The sequence below is a fragment of the Drosophila sechellia genome, chromosome 2R (genome assembly GCF_004382195.2).
Source record: "Drosophila sechellia strain sech25 chromosome 2R, ASM438219v1, whole genome shotgun sequence".
NCBI classification, from domain to species: Eukaryota; Metazoa; Arthropoda; class Insecta; order Diptera; family Drosophilidae; genus Drosophila; species Drosophila sechellia.
In genome coordinates this window covers 14204938-14220057 of record NC_045950.1, presented here as the reverse complement: position 1 = coordinate 14220057, position 15120 = coordinate 14204938, and the positions used below count along the sequence as shown (strand labels likewise).

Below are 15120 nucleotides of genomic sequence, written 5' to 3'. Positions count from 1 at the left end.
ATCATTAATTATTCACGTTCCTATTAAATTAATTTTTTACATTTTTAAATACGTTTTCAAGGTTAACTGTAGTGACCCAGTGGGAAAACACTTAATGCTGGCAAGTTCACCATTCTGCTGAGTTCAATTTAGTTTTTAAGAGGCTTCACTGTTGTTTTATATCCCATGCAGACACGCCCTCAAGGAAGATAGTTGACAACTTTTTGGCTGGCCCCTTTCTTTTGTGACTTTGTATTTTTTATGGACTCCAACTGATACTGTTATGTAGGCTGGCAGCAGCAACATTTTCGGCAGCAGCAGCAGGTTGTCACCGGTTTCCCAGCAGCAGCAGCAACATCAACCTCATCATCAACATCATGATCATACGCAATCGATTGGGCTATTGTTGGTGTTTTGGTTTCGGTTTCGGTTGGGCTTGTATCTTCTGCTTTGACGCATACTTCGGGGTCGGAATGTCTGGTTGCCGCTGCTGATTTTGGATGCTGCTGCTGCCGCTGCTGGCCGAACTCTTTTGGCCAAAAATATTTCGATTACCTTTTGGCTGGTCGAGTTCAGTTCAAAATCGCGGCTCGAACGGTTCAGTTTGCCTGGTTTTTCCGCTCCGCAAGCCGGCATCGAATTGTGTGAACAAGGATAATCCCAACCGACTGGCAGGATAATGCTTTAGTTTCGCTCCAGTGTCTGTGAAGTTGTTAACCCAAAGTATCTCAGTGCTACAAAACAAAAGCAAAATTAAACAAAAACAAAAAGCGAAACCAAATTAATATTCGGTACATTTTATTCGCTTATTCGGAGACTCAAAAGGTAAAAATGTGACTGCATGGAGAACAAATACAGATAATCAAATGCGAACAATTAATATATACTCATTAAAAAGCTGAGCGTGATAAATGTCAAACGCCCACCAAGTTCAAAAAGCTTCAAATGCACTAAGCTCATTTATGAACTTAAACATATATAGACATTCTGATAAATTAGAGTGGAATCAAAATTTACAGAATGATTTTTAAAATCTACAAAGTGGGAGGAAATTGTGCGATATAATTTCGAAAATCATATTTATGAGAGGATGGATTGCAAAACTACCTTTATAAGAATAATATTTTTCTCCTTTATATATACTGTTAAAATTCTATTATATTGACTCTTAATTTTTGACATCATTTAGAAATTATTTAGCAGCTTAAATTTGACCTATATTTTTCAATAGAATGTCAGAACTTTTAGAATTCCATTACTCGCTAAGGAGCTTATTTTCGATCTGTGATGCAAAAGTTATGATGCCTAATCCGTAAATGATATGTTTACATAGCAAACTTCTCAAGCTCTTGAATCGGAATAGCTAAACGGATATAGAAAAGGCAAATCACGGAGCACCCGAGAGATCGGCGAGACAGCCAGAAGTGGCTCACTCTCAATCTCGTGGGTTACGCACCAGATTTACGTCATCTGTCCATAACTGAGCAAATTCCGAAGTTGCGGCCTCTTCACATCTGTGCGCCGAGATCGTGAGAAGAAGCATCCAAATGGGGTTTGACATGGCAGGCGGAACAGACCCGGAGCCGAGATAGAGATCCTGCTATAAATACACATATGGGTATTCATTCCTGGGACAGCAATCAATTCAGCTGGATGACACCCAATGCTGATGGGCTTGTCGGCGCCATGGAGGCAAAAGATTCGCTATAATTAAATATCCGACTGGGGTTAACCCGTTCTTGTGATATCTGTTGAAGATTTATGGTTCAGTGCGGTCCGGCTCGAAAACGTGCTGTCAATTAATTTGCACCAGGCTCAGTCAGAGATCATAAAAAGTAATGATCGGGGCATTTGAATTACAGCAACTAATATATTTAGTTTGGTTGAACCAGCACCATTTGATGGGTCTATCCATTCTCTTTTCTGTTTCATCATTTTCAATGCAAAGACTGTTATCTGAAATTTTCCTTCCCTATTCTTGGCTTCTTGTTTGCGGCTCTAGTCTTAATCATCATTTGTCTGGCATTTTAATGCTTTGATGGATCATTGAAAACAATGAGAAGTAAAACATTTTCTATACCGAATGCTTCCTCGTTGTCTTGCATCTCGTGCTTTGCTCTTGTTAATGACCCTGAAAGTGTGGAATTGTAAATGGTTTCTGTAACGCGACTGGGTGGCATTTCAAGATGAGTACATCTCATGAAGAGGTCATTTTCCATTTTCCCCCGCGACATTTGCATATCGTGTGTGTGTGTGAGTGTGTGTGAATTGGATGGTCGAACTTCAGCTTCTGGCTGAAGATGGATCATTAAAATTCAATTAGATGTCGCTTAGATAGTCATTATAGAACTGGGCAGCTTACAGTTTGTTGACTTGCGGGAAGGTTATTGACTGCCGGCGAATGTCAACGGGCCAATGCAATTATACCATGCTTGTAATTATGCTCTTTCGATTGTTACATCATCTACGCAAATCTTATATAAACGATAGAGTTATCATTGCAATTAGACAATTATAGTTTGTTTTTGTCTCCAAACAATAAGCGCCGTTTAATTGTGCACGTATTTTTAGCAGCCACTATGCGGTTTCATTTTCGCCAGCTTTGAATGGCTTCAAGCTGCACTAACCAAATCAAATCTTTGCAAACAATTGCCACTGAATATTTTCATTGAAGGGCTTTGTGGAGTGTTTTCTTTACGCTTTGCTTCCTTACACAACAATCGATGCGAACAATTAGCGGTAATCATTCAGGGTGAAGACAAGTGAAGATGAACCGTGTGGAGAGTTCGTTGCCTAAGTCTTTCGTTTTAATTTGCATGAAATATGAAATTTATCTGTTTCTGTTTGTTTTCATATCATTCGGAAAACAAATAGCTCCAAATGACCTCAGCAGCCGATCCAAAAGTCATCGAGAATTTATTGCTCGAGTGTTTAACTGGAAGCATTGCGAATACTTTATTTCTTTTTGCGTTTAGTTTCGATTTGCTTTGCTTAATTCGGAATTACCCACGTTCTAATAAGGCTCCACTATGATTAATAATCGTTGCCCATTACTTAAACAATGCCAAGTGATTAATCGTTGTTTTTGGCAACCAAAGAAGTTATAAAAAATTCATATTGATCCGATATCGATCTTTAATGCTGAAGAGGCTTAACATTTAGATCAAGCTTGAATTTCAGGGTCACCTGCTGCTGCCTCCTTTTATTGTGAATGCAAAAGATAAGCCCAATCGAATTTAATTGCCATTTGATGGACACACTTGGCCGAAAATGGTCCGAACTGTCGACATATGCCCCACGCAAAAATGATTTCGTACACTTTTGCGAAAAAGTCATCGTCCATCTGTAAATGGCATTTGTTTGGGCTACATAAATCATTTAGCATCCGCTCGATTCGGTTACGTGAGAGGGCTATGGACACGCCTCGCTACCAAATATATGTTATATGCTAATCTCGACGGCATCTTACGTGTTTCCGTTGTCCGCCGCATTTGTATGCAAATGGGCCAAAACGCACATTTTAATCAATGAGTTTCGGCCCGATTCATGGTTTATCAATCAGCCTAATGAATAAAGTGTCGCAAAGCGCCGCTCACGAATGTCACAATTAATACCTTTTTGTATGTTTTCTTGATTTAATTTTCTTCAGCATGTGGCCACCCAGCTCCTGTCTGTGGTTGGCTCTCGTCCTACTGGTGGGCGTGGCCCAGGGCCAGAGCGGCAGTCGAGAGCACTTCGAGGATGCGGACAAGTCTAGCGAGTACACGGATCAGCAGTACGACCTACGGCACACGATTCCCGGAGAACCGGGCCTAGATTATCCCATTCTAAGTTCACCGCCAAAGACGAGCTTTGTGTGCAAGGGAAGACATGAAGGTGGGTATCTGAAAGGATTAACATGAAATTTAATTATTAGTTAATATTATTAGCTATTATTAGCTATCACAGAACGGTGTCTGTGATCGAAACTGAAATCTCTAGTTAAAACTCCAATAAAAAAATTGTTGTCTTTAATCCTTTGTAATCCATTGCAGGTTATTACGCAGATGTAGAAAGTCGCTGCCAGGCCTTCCGCATTTGTGCCCATACCGCCCGATCACCCCAAGGATTCGGTTTCCTCTGCCCCAATGGAACGATCTTCAGCCAGAAGAACTTTGTATGCGATTGGTACCGCAATGTGAACTGCGATGATTCTGAGAGGTATTATGAAATGAACGAGGAGAAAACCGTCGGCAGCACCCACGAAATGATGGAGCGAGTGCGTCACATGATGGAGTACCCCATGAAAACTATATCGAAGGCCTTGCAACAAACCCAATCCCAGTCGCAGAATCCACACCACAGTCTTAGCAAAGATCTAAGTGGTGCTAGTGGTGTTTTGAGTCAACATGCGGCCATTAAGCCCAATGATCCTGAAACCCAAGTTGTTGGACGCGGAGAAGATGTGAAAAGTGAGCCACTTAATGCAGAGCAACTAGGAAGCATAAACCCCGAGGACAGCGAAGATGAGGGTATTTATGTGAACAGTTTGGGAGAACTTTCGTCAGATCCAGGCATTCAGTTTGATCACACCAATGCCCATATCGTGGCCGAATATCCCAGGGAGTACCACTACCAGAAGCAGAAGAACTTCGCCGAGCGTGTTAACGCGGGCTTGGATATCTTAACCGATTCGGAATCCAACTCCGGCGAGGCTATGGCACCCGATTACATCAAGCATATACGAAATACTAAGGACGAGGCCGTGCAACTGGATCTGGTATCGAATATAAACAATCTGCTGGATGAAGTATCCACCGATGTGGATCCCTCCGTTTCCGGCTATCAATCTATGGCGCCGCCGAAAGTTAAGCAACCATTCCGATTCCTAAGTCGTGGATTCTCCATGCAAGGTGAAAACGGAAAGGGCAGCTCATCCTCCGGTTATGGCTACATTAAACCCAAACAAACGCCCAGCACTGTCAGATTTACGGTGAGTTTCCACACAATGCTTTAGCTAACTCTGTGAACTATCTCAACTATCCACTACTTCTTTCTGTATCCTAACTTTTTGTATTTCTATCTATCTTTCTATCTAAATTGCTACTCTATCAACTATCGCTTACATTACGCAATTCAAAACCACAAACCACACACACACACACTCAAAACCAGCCCAATGAGATACCCACCGAAGATCACAAATCCATTGAGCATAAACACAAGTTTCCCAAATCAACAAGTACCAGCAGCACCACTTCGACAACCACTGAGTCAGCCACTGAATCAATAGAACATCTGCTGATAGCACCAACTTTGCCACCCGCTGAGGATGAGGAAGTTAGCACGCTAGTGGCATCTGAGGTCACCTCAACACCAGCCGCGGAACCACTCACGATTTTGGCACCACCCCTGTCAGAAGTGGTGACTGCCGGGGATGAGTCGGCCATCGAATCCATTGGACAGGCAGCTGCTCTGACTGCCAGTCTGCCCATAGGTGAGGATATAGTCCGAGTGGAGCAGAGTTCCGAAGCCTCTGAGAAGAATGATGCGCATCAAGAGGCTGCTAAGCTGCTGCTGGCAGGTGTCCAACTGACCTCCCACAATGATGAGCAGCCTTTGGAAAGGAACGAAGTAGTGGTCACCAGTACGACAACCACTAGCCCCATCACACCGGTCATGGTCACATCCACCGAAGTGGTGACTGAGATCAGTAGCACACAGGAACGGATTCGTAGCTACCGTAGGAATCGACCAGGAGCAATGTTGAAGCGTGCCCACATTCGCCCATTGCCCACAGTGCGAACAACCACCACATCTACCACGCCAAGGAGTATACCACCCACTAGAAGTTACCTGGAACGCCTAGCTGCCAGTAGATTGCGACTTTCTAGACTATCCCAAGCCACCAGGAGCACCACAAAGGCAACAACGACCTTGCCAAGCACCACAACTACCCCGGCCACAACCACTACAGTGTCCTCATTCCAACAAATTCGCGGTGGAGCAGAACCAGGTCCAAATAAGCGGCTAACAGTGCGCGATCTTGATCGCGGGACAAAGGTAGCGCCAAGCAAGGCCAACTGGGAAACAGTCCACAGCAACCTGCAACGCTTCCAGGTGCAACGCGGCAATCGAGTGTACACGCCGGCGACGCGAGCCTCAGTCAGTAGCAGCAATGCGGCAACCACCAGCAGCACCACCAGTGCTCCCAGATCCTATATTGCGGCCACATCCTCGCGATCCACCGTTAATGTTAATCGTGGAAAGAATCGCTACTCCAATTTCAAGACCCAGGCGCTCGTGCAAAGAACTCGGGGCACCACCACCACGAGCACCACTCAGCGACCCACATCCTCGCTCTCCTCGCTGAACCAACATATCTCCGCCCTGGCATCGAACTATAATGGTGGCTATAGCTACAACCAGGCAACGCAAATCAGTAAACCCATACCACAATCACCATCACATGTCTATGCCACACACACGGCCAGCGATATTGCTGGGCACGCCACTCAATCTCAAACCACATCCAGTCTTACGCCCGCCTCCGCTTTCCTATCCTTTGATAAGTTAACCCGTGCCATTGTTGACGAATCCGTTTTACAGAATTTTAAGAGTGCCCAGTCACAGGGTTCCAATCAAGGGCAACAACACCAGCGCCAGCAGCAGCAGCAGCATCAAGTGGCCAAGCAGCAACATCACTCGGTTAGCAGCAGCTATGTGAAGCCAGCAGCAGCGCCAGGTAAGGAGATATCAAAATCAGTAGAGGAACTTCATAATAAATGCATTTCATTGCAGCTATTTCCAGTCTGACTGTACCACCACATCCCCAGCAAACATCGCAGTCATCTGTGCTGCCTCCGCCGCCCGGAATTGTGATTGCTCGAGCTGAGGGCCAGCGTATTGCTCCCAACTCCGCTAGCAACATCATTTCCAGCTTGGCCACTCAAGCACCAGTGACCAGCAACCAGGGCAACTCCTATGTCTCCCTCAACGATTTCCTTAACAACAAATTTGGCCAGAGTCCTGCAGCCAGTAGCAATGTTCATTCGCCTGCCACTTTGCAGCAGCAGCAACGTGTGCCGCAACAACAGCCACAATATCAGCAGCAAGCAACTCTGTCCTTGCAGCAGCAGCAACGGCATCCTGTGCTGCAGCAGCAACATCAGCCCGTGGAGCAGCAACGCCAGCCTGTGCAGCAGCAATTGAGCTTTATCTCGCAGCAATACCAGCAGCCGCAGCAGCAGAGTATCTACCAGCAATATAAGCAGGCACAACAGCAACAGCAGCAGCAGCAGCACTTCCAGCAGCAGCAACAGCGGACCACGATCCACACCAATCAGCAACCCTATCTTACGCCCAATATCTTTGTGCCCTACCATCAGCAGCAGCAACAGTTGCCCCAGTTCCCGCCGTTGGCTCCACCCGTGGCGGTTTCCACGGGAAATATTGCCCAGGGACCGGTGATAGCCGGACGCCATGTGGACCACCTGAATGTGCAGCTGCCTACGCTGCCCAATGGCTTGATACCTGGCTTGCAGTTGGCCCAAAAGCGCAGCGATGTTTCGTCCAGTCAGCTGCAGCTGACGGATACCAAGGGCAAGGGCAGCTTCTCCGGATCGGGCAAAAGTCGGGAACGGGCCTTCTATGCCGGACGTACATCCTACGATGTTCCCCAGAGCAGCGTGGGTCGACTGCCCAACGATATCACACAGCAACTGCGACGCCGGTTGCGGCGCTTCTGAACGAGATTTTGAGATGAACGAGCTAGGACTAGAACCTTAACTTATAGCTAAATTAGTAAACTATTTATGCCTAAGCTAAGACTACGAATGTACCATATATAGATCACTTGTTTAAAAATCATACTCTACTCGTATGTTTGTGTGTGTATATTTTTGCATATTTATTGATAAATAAAACGAAAAAATTTACAAAAACCCGAACGAGTTCGCCCTCCTGTTTCATGTGAGATTAAGTTTTTATTGTTAATACGTTTTAGAGTTTTAAAATTATCAGCAATACGTACAGACCTTACCGAATACGAATACAATACAAGGTTTCATTTTGCTGGCTTTAACTGTTCACTTAAATAAACATTACTAATATTCTTATATGCATATTATATTGTTTTACAATATTCCATTTTTAATTGGGCTTCGAATGTTCTCGCTTACTTGGTGTCAAACATTTTCTATTTATAAGTTGTTTTACTGCAACTTCACATCGCATATACATATCAATTGGAATCGCCCATAGCTACTTCAGTTACCTTGATTACTCAGTTGAATATCGGTATGGCATGGAGTATTTGTTGATACAAACCGATTTATCAAGTGGCGATGAGATGAGGAGGGTGGGCATAGGACATGGTCTGGTGGTTTTAAAATTAGTTAGAACTAAAAGGTACTAATGTAAAGTTCTGGACTATGCGAAAAAATAATTTAGGACGTCTTTTAAACATAAACAACTAAAGGATTAGGGAGGGAAACTTAACTATAACGTGGCAAACGCTTTGATATCGTCTATGCTGTGCGTCAAGCCCTAAAATGTACAGCGGATTTATACAAAATCACTTCTTGGATTACGAAATGCCCTCCTGGCGACGACGGCGGTCGGAAACTTATGTACAAAGCTTAAGTAAAAGATGCAGCGAGCTGCGGATTCGGTAGGGTTTTGGATTCGCAGTCGGGGGTCTAGGGATCGTGCCTTTAACGCTCAACGCTTGGCGACCAGGCGGCATTTCTGGACGCGCACGCGTACTCAGGGAAGCGAATGGATATTGAACGCAGGTGGCGGTGCGGGTGCTTGCGGTGGAGCAACTTGAGCCTCCACCGGCGCTATGCTCTCCGTTTTCATGGGTTCCACGACATCAGGCTCATGCCTATGCAACTGACAGTATACCTTGCGATCCTCCTCGCTCAGGCTCCAATTGTCGGATCGCGCGCATGGTACATGAGCTGCAGCCTTGCAACACCGTTGAAAACAACATATACTAGCTCCCGTCTGCTGGCAGAGTACGCACTGATATCTCGTACTGTCCCACACCGCCGCATCTAATCCGTTGACGTGGGCTCCTATTAGATGGATGTCATTGCTCCAAACAGCACAGTCCTCGTGCAACCAAACTTCAAAGCCGTTCTCCGAGGTCTTTCCCATGCCGCGGAACGTCTCCACAAATTTGGATTCGGTAGTGCAGTCCAGTGGGTCCACAGACGAGCATTGTGAGCGGGACTCATTTGGATCGTCGCTGTAGGATATCGAGCTATCGTGCGTCTGTTTGCGCTTACGTTTATGCTACAAGAAATTTATACATTATACATTGGTTTTGTGCTCATTTTACAAATCTGAGTGTTGTGTAAGTCTTACCATGCTTATCTTCGGTGCTTGCATAATATAGGCTAGCGTGGCGGGGACAGCGGGCAGATTCCGCTCCTGACCCTTCACCATGTCCTCGCGACGCCGTTTGTTAACAAACAGACCATCGATGTCCTGTGCTCCGGGTGTCTGCACAGCGGCACGATACTCGTCGCAGTCGCTAGTCACTAGGTACGGACCGAAGAGATCACCTAGGCCGAGCTTATGCGGACCCCGCTTGCAGAATACACATATCCACGTGGAGTCAGTGGTGTCCGCATCATAACGATTGCTCAGCGTAGAGCTGTGCATTCCCCTCAAGTTTTTTCGTTCGTGAGGGGCCTTTTTAACCTTGGTCTGCTTCTCGTTCACGTCCTCGGCACTGTGAGTGTTCTTGATACTCACACTTCCATCCGGTTTGATAAGTATAAAGGGAGATTTAAACCGTAACTCGGGAACGGATCCTCCTCCATTTGTTGGTGCCGGAGTGCTATCCTCGTCGGTGGTAAAGGCTGGTTTTCTTGCCGATTTTTTCCCGTTCTGTTTTGCATTCTTTGCATTACCCTTTCCCACCGATCCTTTCTTTCCCTTGACCACTGCATTCTTTTTTTTCGCTCCGGTGGCAGGTTTGCTTTTGATAGCAGAGGCCGATTCGCTTAGCTGGCGAGCTGCAAGAGCTGCAGCAGCTGCCGCCGAGGTGCTAGGCTTGTCATCATCTTCAAAGTCCGGGTCTTTAGTCACCTTCTTTTTACGACCTTGCTTTTTGGCAGGCGGATCGTCGATCATAAAACGCAATAGTGAGGCATCCATGCCCATGGAAAGGCGACGAGGTGGCGGTCTCCTGGGCGCATGTGTTTTAGCTGGAACAGGGGTGTTCGATTTACTGTCATCTCCTGCAGCCAAGGGTGTCGATGTGGAGCGCGATTGGGGTGTGGGACTGTGCACGGGGCTGGGCATCGTAGACTTCATCGCAGCTTTGGTGGCAACTGGCCGAATTTCGGGCGTAGGTGTTTGATTGGGTGCCAGGACTGCAAGCACTGAGGTCTGATTTTCCGCTGGCGTATCGAGCGTCTTTGAAGGGTCCAGGGCCAGCTGGGCGGTCAAATCGTGTGCAACCATCGCTTCCGATTCCTCTGCTGGCTTTTCTGGGCTGGATATCCTTTCCGTCTCCTCTTCAATGCCGGCAAACATTTGCTCCAGCTTATCCTCCACTTCCCCAAAGGGACAAGACTCAGAGTTGGCAGCGGGTGATGATTTCTTGGGGGACTCGGTTGCAGGAGGCGCAGCAACAGCAGCAGTTGATGGTGGAACAGGGTGCGCAGGTGATTCCTTGTTCACAGCTGGTTCCTCTTCTTCATCACATTCGTGCACACTTACCGCCGGCTTGGCATCGATGTCGCCCTGTTCCACTAGGGCAGGAGATGCAGGGGTGTCAGTAGTGGCTTTATTATTTATCTCAGGCTTCGGAATATTATTGACGGCGTGGCTACTTTGGCTGCTATGCGTGTTTGCACTAGAGCTGCTGGAGCTACTGCTGCTGCTATTGCTCTGCGGACTAGGTGGCTGCATAGCAGGAGATGTATGTTTGTTGGGAGACTCATCGTCCTGCTGCATTCGGTGCTGTTCTGTGAGGTTCCGCTGCAGCAGGGCCTGCCGCTGCTTCTTGGTCTTAGGGTTTTCATTGTCATTATAGAGTGTGGAACTATTGCTGTTGCTATTGTTTTCCGCAGGAGCCGGTGATACTCCACGACCGTTCTCTTGCGTCGTTTTCTCATTCTGGGTTTGCGACTGCTTCTGCGAACTGAACGGCTGAAACTCACCGCCTCCATTCTTGGGCGACTTTTTGGGACTGCAACTGTTGTTAAGGTGCGCTGCCTGTTGTTGATGCTGCGGCTTGCTGTTTTCTCCCTCTAATGCATTTTCATTTGGGGTAACTCTCATCACCATACTGGCTTTTCGTTTGCGTCGCTTTCGACTGTTACTGCTGTTACTGTTTGATTCCAAAGACTCCTCATTGGAGGTGGTCAGGTAGGGAGACTCAGGAGCTTCTGGTACCGGGTTCGCTGCAGTTTTATCTGCCTCAGAATTTCGGTAGGACAGATCAGTTATAACAGGCTGTTCCTCTGACTCTGGTTTGTGCTTCACCGCCAGATCGAGATTCGTCAATTGCGCGTTGCGGGAATGAAGTGTCTGATGTTGACTTGAGGATGCTGTTTGCTGCTGGCCCGCATCCTGTGGTTGAGCGTGAAATTGTCCGCTTGTCAGGAGAGGTGGTAGAAGCGGTGGTGGAGCTGTTTGGCTGGTCGCATGCTGATTGTGGTAGTGCAAGTGTTGGGGGTGTGATTGTGATTGCGTCTGATCCTGCTGCATGTGCTGGTAGCTACCTCCACTTGAGCTATTAAGCTGATGGTGCAGATGCAGTTGATTGTAATCCATAGTGGGTGATAATATCTGGTGCGGATTGGCAGCCAGCGGTGACTGAGGCGTAGGCGGCGTCTGTGGTCCATTGTATTTGGGGGTTAAGTTGTAAGGCGGCTGCTGTTGCTGGTGATAGTTTCGTAGGGGTGAGGCTACAAAAATATTTCGAATTAATATGTTTAAAATTATACTTATACTGACCATGAGTCTTACGTTTTTTGTTGGCATGTTGCTGCTGTACATTGTGCGTTGGCAGTTTGCTAGCTGAACTCACTGAAGGGTATCCAAAATCCTTTTCCTTCTGTGGATTCTTCCCCGAAAGATCGGGATCGAAGCCGCGTTTTAATTGCGTCAGCTTGAAATTCTCATCGCGAGATTGCATGTAGTGCGGGCTGGTTATGTGATTGTTACTCCCAGTGTTACTGCTGCTGTTGCTCCCAGTGTGATTGGTGTTCCCAGAAACGGATGTTGGCGGTGGTGGCGGAAGCAGAGACTCGCAGTCGCCTCCATTGCTGAGGTTACCTGATGGGGCTCCCTGATTTGGGCGGCTGGACTGCAGCAAACTGACATGGGCAGCTGCCATGGCTGCCAGATGTTCCTGTTGCTGCTGCTGTTGCAGCTGCGTGCTGGTGGGCGTGGCATTGGTTGTGAGATTTTGACTGTTTCGTAGAGAAATTCCACGGATTAACTAAATCAAAGTATATAAGACTAATGCACTTACATTGAAGGGTAATTGGGGGCATGTATGAGGGACTGTTGTTGCTGTTGGGTCTGATGCGGTTGCTGATTCGGCGGTTGCTTGGCAAGGGGCTGGGCCGCACTTCGTGCGGACTGTAAGGACAAGTCCATGGAATTAAATGGCAAAGTTCCTGAGTAGGGCGGTGCCAGCAATGGATTCATCTGATGGTGGTGGTCCAGCTGAGAAAGCAAATTCGAACTTAGTTAAGACGGATCGGACATTAGTAAAGAAAACAAATACACGAAATATCTAAAAGCAAACTAAGATATCAACAACTAAACGATACTAAAGAAAGCTTCTACGGCCCAAATGGCGAAGGAATCAAGCATGCTTTTGGGGACTACTAGGATCTGGATAAGTGGCAGCTTGATCTCGACGGCTTCTCGCTTTGTCCTAATTACGTTTTTGTGATTGGCCGACATGAAATTGTAAATGGCATCGGGTGGCGGTGGAGGCTGGGCGGAAACGGATCCGGAAACGTGCCAGGCCAACGGAGATCGCACCATTCCAGGCCGTTCGTTGGACATGTGCGCCAACTGCGGCTGACGGGGTATGTACGAAGGTATCTGAGGATTAAATTGATGTCAGGTTTCGGTTTTGCTCAAAGATGATAGTTCGACTTACTTGTAAAGGATTCCAGGAGCCGTTCTGGGCCGCCTGGCTGAGATGCCCAGGATGGGGATGGTTGTTGTTGGCCATCTCTTTCGGCGGCAGCTAACTCAGGGTATTCGTATATGTCACCCAACTCATGGACTGTCGGCACTAGGCAATCCTTCGGACCAATGCGGAATGTTAATGAAAAACCGACAGCTGGGAATTGGGGAACGGTGCGGCTGGAGGGAAAGGCGACCTAATCTTGCTGGGGAGGATCCTGCACACGAATTTGCTAACTCCGGCCGGACAGCCGCTGCTATTTTTCGCCCATAAACAAGACCGCACGCACTTTTTTCACACACCACCCACACACCAACCCACTCGGAAAGGCAAAAAAATTTCTTTCGCCGCTCTCGTGGTCCTTGCGCGAACAGTCGATAACACAACCTATCGGACAGATGACAGCGCGTTGTTTTGCACGCTACGCCAAACGCACGCGGTCTTTCGCACTGCCGAACGTCCTGACAACATTGTTTATAAGCCACTGATCCATAAGCAGTCTTGTCAAAGCGGTGTTAATTTATTATGGCGAAGACACAGTTTTCTTAACTATCGTTAGGGGCGGGGATGCTAGATGGTACCTCTTAATTTTCAGCTGCAGCGCATTGCGAATTCGTTGCGACTGCGTGCAAATTTTTCTTGTTTTGGGTCGCCTAGCGCATGCAAACGAAAACGGGCTCCAAAATGCATGAGCCGGTGCAGTTTTTGTGGCTAACACATCGCGCCGAATATGGAGACCTAACAAAATATAATTATGCAAATGCCGAAACTTTGTTTTTAAGTTTTTTCGTGAATTTTAAATTGTTAAAAACAAAATGTAATTTATTAGAGCTGGAACCAAAATCGATATTTATTCGATACTATCGATTTTTCGGCTTGTTGAGTAATATCGATGTTCTATTGCAACTATCGACTATTTCCTTAGTCACTTTTTCCAAGGAATGACTTTTACGTAAATAGTCCTTAGAATTCCTATTCTAAAATATTTTGCAGTAAATTAACATATTTACGAAGTGAGTGTCCTAAGTGGAATTTTTCGTGCATGCATCGTAGTAACGAAAAAGTTTCATTGGTTAAACAGATTTGTTCAGCCCTGGTCATGTCGCAAACGCCGGTAAGTGCAACATTAAGATCGCAATGAGCGCGGGAAAACGTGGAGCGTTGATCATATTTGAAGGATGTGACCGGAGTGGAAAGACCACTCAAAGCAGGCTGTTGGGTAAGTTACGGAGACCTTTAAGGCGCAGATTATAATCTGTATATATTTTTAGTTGAGCTGTTGAAATCGAAGGGCATTCCGACATTGCCCATGAATTTTCCGGAACGGAGTTCCAGCATTGGCCAGGTGATAAACTCCTATTTAACTAACAGCAAGGATCTGCCGGATGAGGTGATTCACTTAATGTTCTCAGCAAACCGCTGGGAGCACATGAACCAGGTGAGGCAGAAGCTGCTTGAGGGCACCACATTGGTTGTGGATCGATATTCGTTCTCTGGCGTGGCATATAGTGCAGCCAAGGGATTAGACTTTGATTGGTGCTATGCTCCGGAAAGGGGTCTCATAAAACCAGATGCTGTATTTTACCTAAGAGCGCCATCAAACGACCTTACAAATCGAGGACAATACGGCGAAGAGCGGTCAGTAAAGCATCTGCATTAAAATGATTATCAAGATACAATACCATACATATCTTATGCCATTGCAGTTATGAGAAAGTAGAATTCCAAGGTCGTGTGGCCGAAGTATTCGATCGCATTTGCTCCAAGGAGGCCAGTTATTTTCACAAGTTCGATGCCACACAGTCTGTAGAGGATTTACATGCCCTGATAGGAAGAATTACGGAGGAACTCCTGCCCAAAGTGGCCACCCAACCCCTGGACACGTTATCGTAGCACACGTCCCCGCGTCGCCATTCATTAGAGGGGATTTACATTGATTTATGCAATACACGAATGTTTGTTATAAATGTTTTAAATGCCGCTTAACTTTT

The 15120-nt window shown here is 46.5% G+C and overlaps 3 protein-coding genes across 5 annotated transcripts; 2 read left to right on the top strand and 1 right to left on the bottom strand.

Annotated features, from left to right (window-relative positions):
• The first annotated feature begins 572 nt into the window (after positions 1–572).
• On the top strand, positions 573–7840 carry LOC6609730 (negative elongation factor A). 2 transcript variants are annotated; one of them, XM_002034351.2, is made up of 5 exons: positions 573–804; positions 3629–3855; positions 4014–4951; positions 5134–6703; positions 6760–7840. In XM_002034351.2, exons 2-5 carry the CDS (start codon positions 3630–3632, stop codon positions 7704–7706), a joined length of 3681 nt encoding a protein of 1226 aa, XP_002034387.1. In that variant the 5' UTR covers positions 573–804; position 3629; the 3' UTR covers positions 7707–7840. The 2 variants fall into 2 exon arrangements, with proteins under 2 accessions (XP_002034387.1, XP_032570977.1); XM_032715086.1 differs by having other exon boundaries at positions 578–804; positions 6568–6703.
• A 51-nt stretch (positions 7841–7891) lies between these two features.
• On the bottom strand, positions 7892–13923 carry LOC6609729 (uncharacterized protein CG5098). 2 transcript variants are annotated; one of them, XM_032715084.1, is made up of 6 exons: positions 13100–13923; positions 12877–13041; positions 12458–12654; positions 11950–12395; positions 9331–11888; positions 7892–9258 (listed from the first exon to the last, which is right to left on the bottom strand). In XM_032715084.1, the coding sequence occupies exons 1-6, from the start codon at positions 13172–13174 to the stop codon at positions 8725–8727; spliced, it is 3975 nt and encodes a 1324-aa protein (XP_032570975.1). In that variant the 5' UTR covers positions 13175–13923; the 3' UTR covers positions 7892–8724. The 2 variants fall into 2 exon arrangements, with proteins under 2 accessions (XP_032570975.1, XP_032570976.1); XM_032715085.1 differs by lacking the exon at positions 12877–13041 and having other exon boundaries at positions 13711–13922.
• A 120-nt stretch (positions 13924–14043) lies between these two features.
• LOC6609728 (thymidylate kinase) lies at positions 14044–15115 on the top strand. Its single transcript, XM_032715892.1, has 4 exons — positions 14044–14142; positions 14211–14348; positions 14401–14767; positions 14836–15115. Exons 2-4 carry the CDS (start codon positions 14267–14269, stop codon positions 15020–15022), a joined length of 636 nt encoding a protein of 211 aa, XP_032571783.1. The 5' UTR covers positions 14044–14142; positions 14211–14266; the 3' UTR covers positions 15023–15115.
• Positions 15116–15120: the final 5 nt, after the last annotated feature.